Raw genomic sequence first — 15,317 nt, forward strand, 5'->3', positions numbered from 1 at the left:
CGCATTGCCATAAAAGAGTACTACGTGTATTCTAATGGAGGCAAGATGCCACACACAAGCATGGAAAAAATGGGGAACGTGGCAGGGAAAAGACAGAAGGGGTGAAAGAGAGGGAGAATATAAAAGGAAAGCAATGCAGAGGCCGAGAGTATGAGATACATAAGTGACACACACAATGTTTCAGCAGGTAGACCATGGAACAAGGTGTTGATTTGCTGTAAGGTAGGTCAGAGAGGTGTGCACCATGCGCGCAGTGACAAACAAACCCTTTAATAAACAGGGCGTTCACATTGCAGGCGTGCTACTCATGCCCAGAAACACCTTTCAAAACACAGGCGTGGGCTAAATTGGCATTAGTGGATCACGTAATAATAATTTGCTTCCGAAATGCACCTGCTGCCAAGTCCAGGACTTCATGAAGCTGCAACGTTAATACCACCTCGGTGCCACTCAAGAATGGAAGGTTGAGCCAGACCCACCGTGACTCTAACCGGCGCCCTGCAGACTATTCACTGTTTTCAGCAGCGCGTGCACTACCCCACATGGCTACCGTACAACACTGTTTATTTGACTAGCAGTGCTGCAAGTGCAACCCAATATAACCCGATACCTCACACATCTGTGTTACCAGAGAGGCTTTGGAGAGAGGGCGGTGTAAAGTGACTTCATTATGTGTGGTCTAATCTCCGAAGCAACGTCACCACCTGGCTTTATATCACGTTACCAAACTACCGGAGCCAGTCTGCCCAGCAAAAACCCGGCGATACTTTGATATTTCTAACCGGAACAAAAACAAACGTTTCTGCAACCTCACTAGGTGACATTCCTGTCTTGAACCACAATACCAATGAAAAACATCTCAACTCCTGTGGTCAAGTCGGGCCTTCACACAACTGCGCCATTGAATTTACTCTTCCCAGGTAGAACAAGAATATGCAAAGCCAGTAAGTAGCATTGGCTGCCAGTCTTTTGGATTACCAATGCATGTGATATTTTGCACGGACAGCGGGAGGGGGGACGGGAAAGGCACGGACAGCGGAAGGGGGGACGGGAAAGGTACGGACAGCGGGAGGGGGGACGGGAAAGGCACGAACAGCGGGTTGGGGGACGGGAAAGGCACGGACAGCGGGAGGGGGGGCGGGAATTGCACGGACAGCAGGAGGGGGGACGGGAAAGGCACGGACAGCAAGAGCGGGGGCGGGAAAGGCACGGACAGCGGGAGGGGGGACGGAAAAGGCACGGACAGCGGGAGGGGGGGGGCAGGAAAGGCACAGACAGCGGGAGGGGGACAGGAAAGGCACGGACAGCGGGAGGGGGGCGGGAAAGGCACGGACAGCGGGAGGGAGGCGGGAACGGCAAACGGCAAGAAAGGCAAAGCAGAAGGCAAGAAAAAGCACTCACCTGGACTTCTTCCGGCAGCGGTCGGCCTGCAATGACCAAAACAAACCTTCCCCAAAAAAAAATAGGAACCGCCCACCACCGCAATGACGTTACCAAAGGGGCTGAATGCCTAAAAATCGCCGGAACGCCCACAAATCTGCTCCGGCATTGACGGACAGATCTCTGTTCCAATGGCTAGCCTCCATTTATGGAGCTAGCCAATGGAACAGAGGGGCGGGACTACACACACACACTGTACACAAAAGTTTTCGCCTGCGGGAAATGCTACTTGCGCAGCTTTCGACAGGCGAAACCTAAAAAGCAGCAACACATTGAAGCCTTGTTGCTTCCATTGCTCAGCATTCAAACTCTGCATCAGCTTGAGCTTGAATTGCTGTTGCCCAGAGAGCATGGTTTGTATAAATATAAGAGTCTGGTTGACTGATTTATTAACGGGGCAGAATTATGTCCAAGGACTTTAACATGCCTTTTGTGAACCAGATTGTTTTGATTTGCAAGTTTCATGGTCTGTAAATGGAAAGATGGAGGTTATGAAGATGTGGACTGTGTTGTTAGGGTCTGTTATCTGAGACTGTGGGTGCACTCCATATTCACAGAGACCTTTTACAGCAGGGGATCATGGCTCTTGAACCAAAAACAAGTATTTATTCATAACCAGAGTTGCTTCACAATGGCCTCCAGAGAACAAGAGATTCTTTTGTTTTGGAAGTTCAGGACGGTTATTTGTAAAATGGGATGAAGTGTGATTGTCGTCTGACGCAAAATTATTTCTTTACTTCCTTTCAAGGTATTCTGGGATTACCAGGCAGTGCAGCGTGGCTGCCACCCTTGGGGGAACAAAAAATAAAATAAATGTCAGGTAAGAATTCCTATAACTCTAAGTTTCCTTTTCCCCTGTTTCTTCTTTCTCTATTCCCTTTCTTGATCTCTGTTTTTTTTGTCTCTTCAGCATCAACATTTGACTCCCTCTGTGCACTATTCTTGTTGTTATCAAACTTCTGATAATCACCTGATGGAGCCACATTCCTCCTGGAACATTCTGGGGTGTAGTGCAGGCCCAATTCCTTTTTAGGTCAGTTTTGCCCAGCAGCTCCTTAACTATTGTCACATTTGTCCCCTCCTCTACACCACATGATGCTATCCTCCCTCTGTCCGTTCTTTCGGCATCTTTCATGTCTGGATCTGACTTCCATCTCTTTGTGTCCTCCCATCCTGCCCTTTTCTGTCTTGTCTACTACAAGCAAAAGACACAGTACATATGTGTGGACACACATGCACACAAGGCTTGCTTTAGGGTGGTGCAGCCGGTGGAGCCGCACCTGTTGCTGACCTTGGGGGCACTTTGTTTAGAAGTAAGTTATGGGTTTACAAGCATCTGCTGCAGAGTTTCCTGTGCTGGACTCCTGTAGTGGGAGGGGAAGATAGCCTTTTTTCTCTTTCCTCTCTTTTGTGTTTTTCTTTTCTTGACCCTTTTTGGTTTCCTTTACTGTTGTGCTGTTGTTTCTCTTTTTCAGGTGTTGCAGTGCCCGGGTTCTTTCGAAGGAGCGTAATGAGTTCTGGGCCACCAAGTAAGTCCTTATCATCCCCACAATTTGAAATAGAGAATTCCACTGAGCTATATAAATAAAATGTCCCTTCCTAGATCACTGGAAAAAGGAATGGATGAACAGTCAAGGTGGGCAGGGGAGTAAATAACCTCTGATTATTCATTTAAAGTATTACAAATATCTCATTGTGATGCCAGCCTTTGACACAGAAATTGTAAATTGATAGTGTTGGCTGCTTCTGAGAATCGGTGTCACAATATATGTGTTTCTTTCTTAAATATTATTTATGTTTGCTCTCACATCCATGAGTTCCAGTAATCTGAAGCTCCCGATCTACAGTGTCCCAGAACTGTTTAACCACTATCAGAAATGCTATTCAAGTGATTTCCTAGCTTGTTTTTGTCAATACTTTATTTGTGCAAAGTATAAGGTCATAAATATCTTTTCTTTGTGTTCATTTACAATATCTGACTCCATTTCTACAGGTGACTGAAGCATGAACGGAAAAAAGAAGGTTTAAACTTTGTGAAACGCAACTAAAAGGATTATTTCAAGGAAAGTTAAAACATTCTCGAGCTCTTGAGAAGAAACACATTCTATGTACCAGGAACCATGAGGATGTTGGAGTGGAAGAACCTGGTGAATGTGAAAGTTGTCAAATCCCTAAAGTAAAAGGACCATCAATGTTTACCAGGTCCCAGTAACTGAGATTGAGGAGAACATTGGCCATAAATGATCCCCACACAGTGCACTTGAGAAAACTCAGTGTTAATGCTGAGTTTTAACATAAACACGTACACAATCACAAATCAGATTCAGTCTTAAGATGGCATGTATCCAGGAACAAACCTAACTTGGAGAAACAAACAACTCGAATAAGAGCAATGACTGTGAGAACAGCTTTAGTCATCAATCCCATCTCACTAAACATGAGAAAACTAGCGCTGGACGAAAACCCCATCAGTGTCCTGAATGCCAGAAACACTTCAATAAAAAATCCAACCTTACGGTACATGAAAGAACCCACACTGGGCAAAAACCGTATCAGTGCTCCGAATGCTGTAAAAGCTTCCGTACCAAATCCAATCTCACTTTACATGAAAGAACTCACACTGGACAAAAACCGTATCAGTGCTCCAAGTGCCAAAAAAGCTTCAGTTTTAGTGGCAGTCTGATTCGACATCAGGTAACTCACGCTGGACAAAAACCTTATCAGTGCTCTGAATGCTGGAAAAGTTTCAGTCAGAAAGGCAACCTTACTGTACATGAAAGGACCCACACTGGGCATAAACTGTATCAGTGTTCTGAATGCCAAAAAAGTTTCTATCAGAAATCTGGTTTAACTCTACATCAGAGAATCCATACTGGGCTCAAACCGTATCAGTGCTCTGAATGCTGTAAAAGCTTCAGTTCCAAATCCAATCTCACTTTACATGAAAGAACTCACACTGGACAAAAACCGTATCAGTGCTCTGAATGCTGCAAAAGTTTCACTCGCAAATCCAGTCTCACTTTACATGAAAGAACCCACACTGGACAAAACCAGTATCAGTGCTCTGAATGCTGTGAAAGCTTCAGTACCAAATCCAATCTCACTTTACATGAAAGAACCCACACTGGACAAAAACCGTATCAGTGCTCTGAATGCTGTAAAAGCTTCAGTACCAAATCCAATCTCACTTTACATGAAAGAACTCACACTGGACAAAAACCATATCAGTGCTCCACGTGCCAAAAAAGCTTCAGTTTTCGTGGCAGTCTGATTCAACATCAGCGAACTCACACTGAACAAAAACCTTATCAGTGCTCTGAATGCTGGAAAAGCTTCAGTCATAAATCCAGCCTTACTGTACATGTAAGAGCCCACACTGGGTATAAACCGTATCAGTGCTCTGAATGCCAAAAAAGTTTCTATTACAAATCCAGTTTAACTCAACATCAGAGAATCCATACTGGGCTCAAACCGTATCAGTGCTCTGAATGCTGTAAAAGCTTCAGTACCAAATGCAATCTCACTTCACATGAAAGAACCCACACTCGATATAAACTGTATCAGTGCTCTGAATGCTGTAAAATCTTCAGGCAGAAATCCAACCTTACTGTACATGAGAGAACCCACACTGGGCTCAAACCGTATCAGTGTTCTGAATCCCAGAAAAGCTTCAGTCATAAAATAACTTTCACTCACCATGAGGGAACTCACACTGGGAAAAAACCTGATTAGCTCTCCGAATGCTGAAAAAGTCGGAAATCTGGTCTCACTCAATTTGGGAGAACTTACCTGGAAAAAACCTTGTCATTGTTCTGAATGCCTGGGAAGCGTCTGCTGGAGATTCAATTTCATTCAACAAGAGAGAACACACAATGAGAAAAGAAATTACCTGTGCTCTCAATGTGACAAAAACTTCAGTTGTAACTGTAATCTTTCTACATAAGAGAGACAATGTGGGAGAATAAAAGGTGCTCACTGTGAACCCTGAGGACGAGCGTTCAGCATCACAAAACATTTACATGAAGCAGCCACAAAGACTCCACTGTATTGATTGTCCAACAAACCGTCTACTGGGAAAAACACACAGCGAGGGATGGACATGCTTGAATTAAACTCATTCCTTTGTAAACATTCAGTGTGTTTTGCTCCCTGAGTGTTTATAAGCAGAGCTCTGACCCACAAAGGCCATTCGATCCTGAACTTTGAGGCCACGCTGCTAGATTCAGGAATGCATGTAACCTCAAACAGTTTCCAGCATTAGTGAGCCTCACCAGGGGGCTGCAGCAGGAGTCCCTTTATCGTAGGTCTCTATGGGACCAACATCTGTTCTGTGCCACGTAGGGCTGATCATTGAGAAAAGCTAAAGGTGATGGATGGACTGGTAGTTAATCTCTGCAACATCCCGCCACATCATTCTCCAGTCTCTGTGCCACTAAAGACAAGGCCAACCATATGCAAACCATTCTTGGCACCACCCTAAATATTTCTAATGACTTCTGTTCCAATGGGACACAGTTTCATATTACAAAGATCCACTTTAGCTGCCTCTTTCCATTGTCTTTTTGCTTCCCATCTGCTGAGGACAGTTTCACAAGCTTTACAATCACATCAGATACACCCAAGAGAGTCTCACTGATAATCAGGCCTATTCAGAAACTACTATAGGACGACTACAATACAAGAAAATGCGATTCACAAACTACGTGCAGTCGTTCTGCCTCTCCTATCTTTTTCTTGGTGGAGTTGTCTGCCTCGACTGCAGAGTTTCCGCACAAGTTAGTATAGTTTTAGTAGTAAATGTGGGAGTGACAGAGGGAAGTGGCTTTGAAATGTGAAATAATTATGAATAAAGGGGGGGGTAAGGCAGGAGTAAAGAGGAGTATAGGGAGGTGTTTAGGGAAGGACAAGCACTCACTAGGGAGTAGGCCCATTTCTATTTATGAACCACAACTATAAAGTCACTACAGCCATAATGTACCTAAAGAGTCATAAATGTACTCCTGCTCAGAGCCGGAGTAAGTCCAATATCACACATGGCCATCCACTGGAACTGCAACTAGTTAAAAATAAAAAATAAAAAATTCAATGGCAAAAAATATCTCAAAAGTAAACTTTTGATTATTTTAATAAAAATGTGTTATTTAATTTAAACACAGATATAACATTCATTTTTAGTAAGGTTTAATTACACTTGTTACAATTAATTCTCTACCTCACAATGAATAATTATAAATACATAATAAAAATGTTGCTTACTTTTAATTTAAGCTTTAGAAAAAATATAACTTTATATATATTCAACTTGGGTGAAGCGCTCCCTGTGTAAAAAATGTAGGGAACATTTTACAAGTTTATCAAACTTGAAAAAAATAAAATATTTGTATGTTAAATATGAATGTAAATTTACTTTATAACAAATACAAATGATGCAACACTATTAATTTGAAAGTTAATTCATTTTAAACATCTTTTTTCAAAGGTTTGTATGAAAAATCCCACCTAAAGTAAAATCATTCTTTTTTTTATGTACTCATAGTTACTAAATTTCCTTTCGCAACTCTGTTCAGAGGCGGAACTGCCTTACAAAAAGTTATGTATAGAATTAATTGAAATTATTTATATTAATAGTTTAAAATAACTATTAATTAAAAGGTCAACATATTTTTTCATGCAATAATTATTTTTAAAATATAGGTAATTTTGTAACATTCTTTTGAATGTATATGCAGTTTTAGAAGGCATTACCAGTGGTCGGTTATGCTGCACTCTCTAATGCTCCATTTATGCTTCAGTAAGTTACATTTGTACATTTTGCTCCACATCTATTTAAGGGTGTGCAGATGTGCAAGTCCACACTTTTGAGTAACGTTATCGTATTAGTGAATAGATACAAGTAGCAAAGTTACTCTACGAGCATCCTTGCATGTACAGATTACTCACAGGTGTAAGGTACCTTTGTGAATAGTCTTCGAGGTGTCCAACTCCGCCTGGGTGTGTCATTTTTGTGGTAACGCTAAAGTGGACGCGGGAACTTGGGCTGTTATTAGAGTGAATTGGATGATCCTGCGCGAACACCAGTGCAGTCGTCCAATGTGTCTGTTTGGGTGGGGAGCGGCAACAAATACCTTGAAGTAATTTTTCTGGATTTGCTACATCATTGGGCCTCCTGAGGGCCTCATGTAGCAGTGATTTATCATTACCGTAGTAGGATCAGGTCATTTCTCTGTGTTGTTAGCCATGTTATCATGATTTGCTTTAGTTTTTCCCTTCTCCTCTTCCTTCTACCTGATTTTGTTGGTTTTACCTCAACATTAGCACAGAAATGTACTTTGCTGTTAATTGGTTCTGAGGTCTTATCCTTTGTGTACATTTTTATACGATGAACAGTTTTTACCCTCGCTGTACGGCTACAATGTAAGCACCGAGAGCCCAAACCCTGAGATTCCTGCACCTTGATCTGCCTTTATTGCTATTCTACCTTTCCACTTGGATAAGTGAGATATGGGGTTTGAATCGCTGAACAACCTTTGAACCTGCTTGACACAACTTGGCGGTTACAAGTTTCGTGTTTGAACCACCAGCGTGAGCTCCAGTACACTGCTTGTCTCACACCGCGTTCCATGGTTTGACTCCTATCATCAACCTTGAACCATCTCCATAACTTGGAAGCTCCAAAGACTTCACAGCTCTTGTTACTGCCTGACGTTTCATAGATTTTGATTGCTGTGAATTCAGGTTCAACTGGGAATGTTGCCATTAAAGCCACTTCTGTGTAGCTCGTCACCTTCTGAGGCTGATTCACGCAAAAACCTCACATCAAATTCAAGTGTTGATCATCACCAGGGACTAAACTTACCTTTGACCCCCTCAAGCATAGCTAGTGAAGGTAGCTACAATTTTGTATGTGACTTCCTGATTGACTCAGTGGATCAGTTTTTTTTCAAATTCATTTACTTTGTTGTTTGGGTTCGTCAGTTGTTTTTGCTAATTAACAATCCTTAAATCACAGCCATCCTTTAGATTTTGCTTCTGAATAATTATTAAATATTGTTTTTTATCTAAAGTTGGTTTGAATCTTAAAGTTCCTTGTCTATTTTTAATAAACTGTATTGAAATGTGTGACTTCCACTGTTTTGCTTTACCTTCGAGCGTGCCTTAGGCCATACTGCTCAAGCCACGTTACCAAAAGCGAGCTAAGAACTCTTTAGTAGAAGACACATTTACCTTTGCTGACCAAAGTTTGGGAAAAGCAAAGCAGGCTGACTCTAGAAAGCACACTACCTAGCTGGAAAGGTTACCTCTTAGGTGGCATCTGCACCACCTGTAGAAGCAAAAATCAAATATTATGAGGGAAGCTGTTGGGATCTGTGCCCCCAGAATTTGAGACTGCCACCCTCTCTCAAACCATTGAAAGAGCTAAAGATGCACCCGTCAGAGATTCATGTCTCAGCAACTAAGACTGCCCACTCCTGTCATACACTACTCACACTGTTACCTGAATCACACTCACTGTGCAATGTACAAACTTTTACATAGACAAGTTGTGTTGTGCTTTGTGAACAGGCTTTCACCCCCCTTTGTATGTAAATGAGTTTCTGTGATCAGACGCCCCCCGGCTCCCATCTCTTGTAGTACGGATGATAATGTGAGAACGGTAACAAGATCACAAACAAGGGCTGTTTTGAGAAATAATAGGCTTCCAAGTCACACAGTAGTTTATAGTTCTTTATTAGTCTTTTAAATGTACATCCCCCATCCCGTTCCAAGGTAGAGTATAGTTTGTGAAGCGTGACTCTCTTGTGGCCCGCTCCCCAGATGAATAAGAACAGAAGCAGAGTCCATATTCCTGAAGAAGCGCCGAGGCAGGTAAACTAGAGGGGTCGAGAAGCAGTATAAATGTATTAACAGCATTTTTGCAACTGCCACTCTGTCCATGGGTCGATAGTTGCAGGTAGCCCCAAAACGACAGGGAGCTGCAAACCTTAGACATCACCTAAGTTGCCCTGTATACGTTCTTTGTTGGTGTGGTAAGTTCATCACTTAATACCTGAAGATGTCAAGGTGCCATCTCAGTGCTAATTGGGGCAGCACTTGGGTTCTAAGTTGTGAGTTGGCGCATGGGATATAAGCTGGATTTGGTCCAATTTAGCCTTAGTCTAGAAGCCCTACCAAAATCGTCTAAAACATCCGTCACCTGTGGTAGATACGAATGCACGATCCTGAGGTACACAAATGCATCATCAGAATACCGTGATATGGCCTCTCAATTTGGCTCACTCAGTATACTGATTGCTGGGTCCTGTGAACAAAACTGGCCAGCAAACATATCCATGGCTAGGGCAAAAGTAATTGACAGTGGGTATCTTTGCTGCATGCTTCAAAAGAAACTGAGATCTCTGCCTGTCCGGATGTGGGCCAGCAGGTTGGTGTAGAAGAGATGTATCCAGTACAGTATTTCTGGGCCTAGTTCCATGCACATCAGCACTTTCGCTAAGTAAAATTACCCCAGGGTGTCGAAGGCCTTCTCTATATCTAGTGAGAGTTCTGTGTATGGAGGCAATTCATGAAGATTCTCTTCCATCAGCTGCAAGAGGCGTCATAGGTTTAGATACATTTACCTCCCAGGTACAAATTAATTCTGGTCTTGGTGCCAATGGAGAGAGGCAGGGTAGCAACCTGTTTGCAAAGACCTTCCTGCGAATCTTGTGGTCGGTGTGCCGTGGCCAGTAGGACCGTATCTCCAGGGGGTCCCTGTTGGGCTTAGGCAGGACCAATATCATAGCCTCCCATAGGGATCCCGGCAATGTGCCCTCCTGCCGGGCCTGTTGGTACATTTGGAGTAGCTTTGGAGAGAGGGTTGCTCTGTAGGTGAAGTAAAAGTCTAACGAGAACCTGTCCATCCCAGGAGTTTTGTTGCACGTGATATAGTCAATCATGAAGCCAATTTCCTCAGTGGTCAGGGTTTCATCTGATGTATGTCCCCGAAGGGGGTTAAGTCTGGGAATCGACAGTCTATTCAAATACTCATCTAATTGAGGAGCTCGCACTCCCTCCTCGGCCTGGTAGACAGATGTGTGATACTACAGAAAAGCCTGGTTTATATCTGCTTGCACATTCAATATCTCTTTCCTCCGGGTATCTACTGCCGTTTCTTGGGGTCTTTGGGGTCAACGACCATAGGAGCCTTGCTAGTATCTGATAGTGTAGTGTTCCTAGTCTGACCATTGCCTCTCTTTACTCCTTTCGGAGAGGGGTGATTATGTTCTCGTTTCATGCAGCTATCCCACATATATTTCCGCTGTTCATATTGTTTGTTCATGGGAGAGGTTCTTGGCTCACAAGGCATGTTTTACACCATGCTACATCTTGATGCACAGGCCTTATGTGACACCCTTAAAGGTATCCCACTCTATCACTGTCGTACAAGCAGTCCCTTTGTTCTCCTCAAAGATGGCATTATGTGTACTTACAGTATCACAGAAGACTCCGTCCTGTAGGGCCGGGGCATATAGCCTCCTAGTAGGTACTGGTACATGTTGTCTGCCCCACTGAATCATCATTTTGAGGTGGTTTTGGAACTAAAGTGTGTGGCCTAGACATTCAGATCACAAGACCAAGGAAGCCACAGAGGGATTGCATAGGAGCAAGCCGATTCTGGTGTGCAGTTAGTGAACTGGTGAGAACAAAAAGTATTCTCATGTACGAGGATTCATCTGTCAGCAGATGTTTCACGTCTGGGTAAGCATAAGCCAGTCCACAATGCATGGGTCACTCTGATTGCATGCTCATGTTGTGGTGGGGGGAGGATCTATCTAGGGAGGTGTCATGGGCAGAATTGTAGTCCCCACCCCATACACTCGGTTTTGCCAGGGCTTGTATCAAGGGCTTGGATGAAATACACCTGTCTCAAACTCAACACAGACAAGATGGAAGTCCTCATTTTTGGGAACAACATCTCACCATGGAATGACTCATGGTGTCTCATGGAGTACGGCATACCCCCCGCATCAACATACCATGCCCATAACCACTGCCTCATTCTGGATAGCAAGATATCCATGAAGAAACAAGTTAATGGAGTCTCATCCACCTGCTCCCACACCCTTTGCAGGCTCCACAAGAGCTTCAGATGGCTCCCGGCAAACACCAGAAGGACCATCATGCAGGCCCTCATCACCAGCAGACTGGACACTGGAAACAATCTGCGTAAGAATCACTGCACCCCTCCAGGATAGACTCCAGACAATACAGAACTCAGTGGCAAGACTCATACTCAACCTCACAGAAGGATCCAAGTCACACCCCATCTCAAGAAACTACACTGGCTCCTGATTCAGATGAGATGCCAGTTCAAGATGATGAGTCATGCCTACATGGCCTTGCACAATGAAGGACCAGCATACATCAACAAATGTCTGACCTTCCACTAACCGTCCAGACAGCTTCGATCAGCTTCCCTCTCCCTCGTAGACAATCCCTGAGGGGTCAAGGTTGTCATGTTCAGTGGTTTCCAGAAACTATTCACTCCCTGGTAAGGTTTGGAGGGTTTATGGTAGCAGTTCTACCTGATGTACCGAAAGAATTACAGAATGAGTATGGGGCAAGACCTGCCCTGAACTTAGGGATGAAACTGATGGAAATTTTTCTGCAGTATCGACCATTATGTTAAGTAACATAAAAGGGGAAGCAGCAGCATCGGCTATACACCAATGCCTGAGGGAATTCAATCCTGCACAGCAGGAGTGGGAATTACCTAGACTTATCGAGCAAACCTATGCTACGTTAGACAGAGATAATTTGGGAGCCAGATCTGGGAAAACACAATTATTTATTTCTTTCTTTATTTTTGTGTTTTATAGAGCGCAAACATGACCCGTTAGTGCTTTACAGGAATTATAGGATTGTGCAAAAAGACTGAGAATCACATTAGGAGGTGGTGGGGTGCAGAATACATAACAGGTTTATAGGATTGTGCAAAAAGACTGAGAATCACATTAGGAGGTGGCGGGGTGCAGAATACATAACAGGTTTCTTAGTGGGGTGACTAGAGAATCCGAAGGGAGGCAATAGCTAGACGTATATCAGGGTCATAGTGGTAGTTGAAGCCAAAATGTAAATGAGGAATTCACCCATAAGGAAGGTTTTGGTATCCTTTTTGAAACGTGACAGAGAAGGGATTCTTCTGATGGCGGGTGGGAGAGAGTTCCATATTCTAGGAGCGGCCACAGAGAAAGCACGATTGTAAGTTTTTTTAATGAAAATGATCAGGTTGCAGCAGGAGATCTCTGGCGGACCGGGAGTTTCTGATTCCTCCAGAAAGTTAGGAGTAATTCTGAAAAGGATAATTCTAAGCAAGCACCCAATTCTTCCAGGAAGAAATGATATAATAAACACAAAATTAAACAAAATAACACACAATCAGGGTGGGTCGCCTAAGCAGGAATCCACTGACAAAAAATCTGAGAAATGATAACATTAAAAAACTTGACAGGTATCAGGATACTGATACACAATCCTCTTGTTCCTTTTAGGATTCATCCGGTAGAGGTTCTGAGAGAGGTTGATGGTCAGAGCGCAGATTAGAAGAGCATGTGAAGCCAAAAAGGGAAACGCATCCCACTTCAGATTACATACCGAAAAAGGACAAACAAAAGACTCACAAATCTCAATTTAAAAAGAAGAAGGTAGAGGGACAGCGCGGCAGAAGTCGCAATAGGTCGCCGGAACCTGATGGATTTTCTGGTGATTGTAACACTGAATGAGTATATCACTGTGGAAATGCTTGATACAAGGGTAAGTATCCCACATCTTTTAAACAAAATAATGCTCCAAATAGAGGGGGACATACCCAGGAAGATAAAGGCTCTCTTTTGGGAGAACACAATACATGGTTATGACTTTCTTTTTCCTGAAAAAGGATTGGCCTCCTGAGCTCGTAATGGAATGCCCACTGGGAGAAAAGGTTATTTAACCTGCCTTCTCTGACTTCGTTCCAGAATCAGTTAAACATTCATACACGCAGGAGTGGGCATTAGCGCTAGCGCCTACATTTTACCACTATCATGTTGTGTGGGAAGATGAGTCTCCTCATCACGAAATACTATTAAAACCAGTTCCTCAGCCGCAGAGACAATACCCAATAAAACATGAAGCTAAAATGCAAGTTAGGGAAATCCTAGAACAACTTAAGTATCAAGATGGATAGAAAGTTGCACTTCACCTGTGAATAATCTCTTGTTTCCTGTATTGAAACCGGACAATTCAGATTGCCTCGTCTTAGACTATAGACATTTGAACACTTCCACATGCATATTTGTATTACAAAATGCACATAGTGACATGCTAAGAATAACATTGTGCAGAATAAATACAAAACAACCCTAGATATATCGAATTGATTTTTCTGCCAGAATATAGCGCTTGAAAGTAGATATTTGACCGCATTTTCTGTGCTAGGTTCACAGCATCAATTTTGTCGTTTACCTCAATGGTATAAGAACAGCCCGGGGCTATTTTCAGCCAGGGTAACGGAGTTACTTGAAACTTTAGCTGAGCAAGCATTGTCCTATGTAGATGAAATTTATCTGATGTACTATGAGCTTATGGAACACTTGGCTAGAGTGAACCACATAACCCTTGGGTTCGCTCACCTGGGTTACAAATTTAATTTCAAAAATCTAAAATTGCCCACCTCATTATCCTGTTTCTGGGAAATGAGTTGTCAAGTAAAGCCAAAAGCCTGGCAGCACATTTTTTTCTGAAAAATGTGCACTTCTCCAACCTCCAACAACTCTGAAAAGATTACAATCCATTTTAGGATTTTTTTTAATTTTGGCAGAGCATACATTTTGGGTTACGCAGAATGAGTAAAACTGTTCTACGACTTAATTAGACCTGATTTTTCAGTCAACCATTGTACACGGGACCATACAAACATTTTATGTTCCGTACAAGCTGATATGATATCTTCCAAACATTTGCATACACGTGTAAACACAACTAACCTGGTGATCCGCGTAGGTGCCGAAACCACTAGGTACATATATATCACTTGCAATTAAAGTTATACCATACAGATTGCATACAAATCACGTTTGTACACCAATGCTGAAATGCGTTTTGCACGGAAAACCTCACCGAGGTACAGACTGCTGTAGACTGTTCCCATGAGGCACAGGGTCAGATTGATTTGCATATGGCCATGTCTGAACTTGGGTGGCAGAGTGGGCTAAAGAACGGTGATGGATTAAACCCAGATCTTTTGACTGGGTGTGAGTGTTTGATTCGTTCAGATGCTCCGTCCATCACCACCCCCTTTTGTACCCCAGTGAGCGAGAGAGCACTGGCTCAGGATAATCGAGTAATAGTCGGTAACCCAGTACAGACCTTAGAGGCCGTTACCAAAGCAAGCATTCTAGACGCCAAAGCATTACATCCTCGATGGATACAATGGCCTAACGCTCTCATTGCAACAGATGTAGATTACAGATTCAATTCTACATTACAAACAAGCATTCCTGCAGAATGAACAAGAATATCCTTTGCTGAATGAAATAATGCCTCTATATCGCTTTATATATATTATTTAAACCAATGGCCCAGCCTGCCATAGGAACACAATAGCAACATTCTGCGGCATGCGCAATCGTAAAGGGGCGCATGCTTGATGGAAAGTTCTGTCCTGAAAAAACACACACTCAGTCCCTAGGGGACTGTACAGCGCAGCTGGCAGAACTCAACGCTCTGATTATGGCACTACAAACTACAGATCATGGACTCCCCATACTTATAGTGTGTGATTCATTCTACTGTGTCCGGCCCTATAATAAACACCTTCACTACTGGGGCCAGATTGGATTTCGAGATTCATAGGGTGT

General features: G+C 43.1%; 1 protein-coding gene across 1 annotated transcript in view; it reads left to right on the top strand.

Annotated features, from left to right (window-relative positions):
* LOC144805506 (uncharacterized) overlaps positions 1–5,172 on the top strand; it is a 308,335-nt gene extending 303,163 nt beyond the window's left edge. Inside the window, exon 6 of the mRNA XM_078672048.1 lies at positions 4,135–5,172. Within this exon, the coding sequence (XP_078528174.1) occupies positions 4,135–5,172 (1,038 nt within the window). The remainder of the gene's footprint in view (positions 1–4,134) is intronic.
* Positions 5,173–15,317: the final 10,145 nt, after the last annotated feature.

Source organism: Lissotriton helveticus (genome assembly GCF_964261635.1).
Source record: "Lissotriton helveticus chromosome 1_1 unlocalized genomic scaffold, aLisHel1.1 SUPER_1_unloc_12, whole genome shotgun sequence".
Classification (NCBI taxonomy): Eukaryota; Metazoa; Chordata; class Amphibia; order Caudata; family Salamandridae; genus Lissotriton; species Lissotriton helveticus.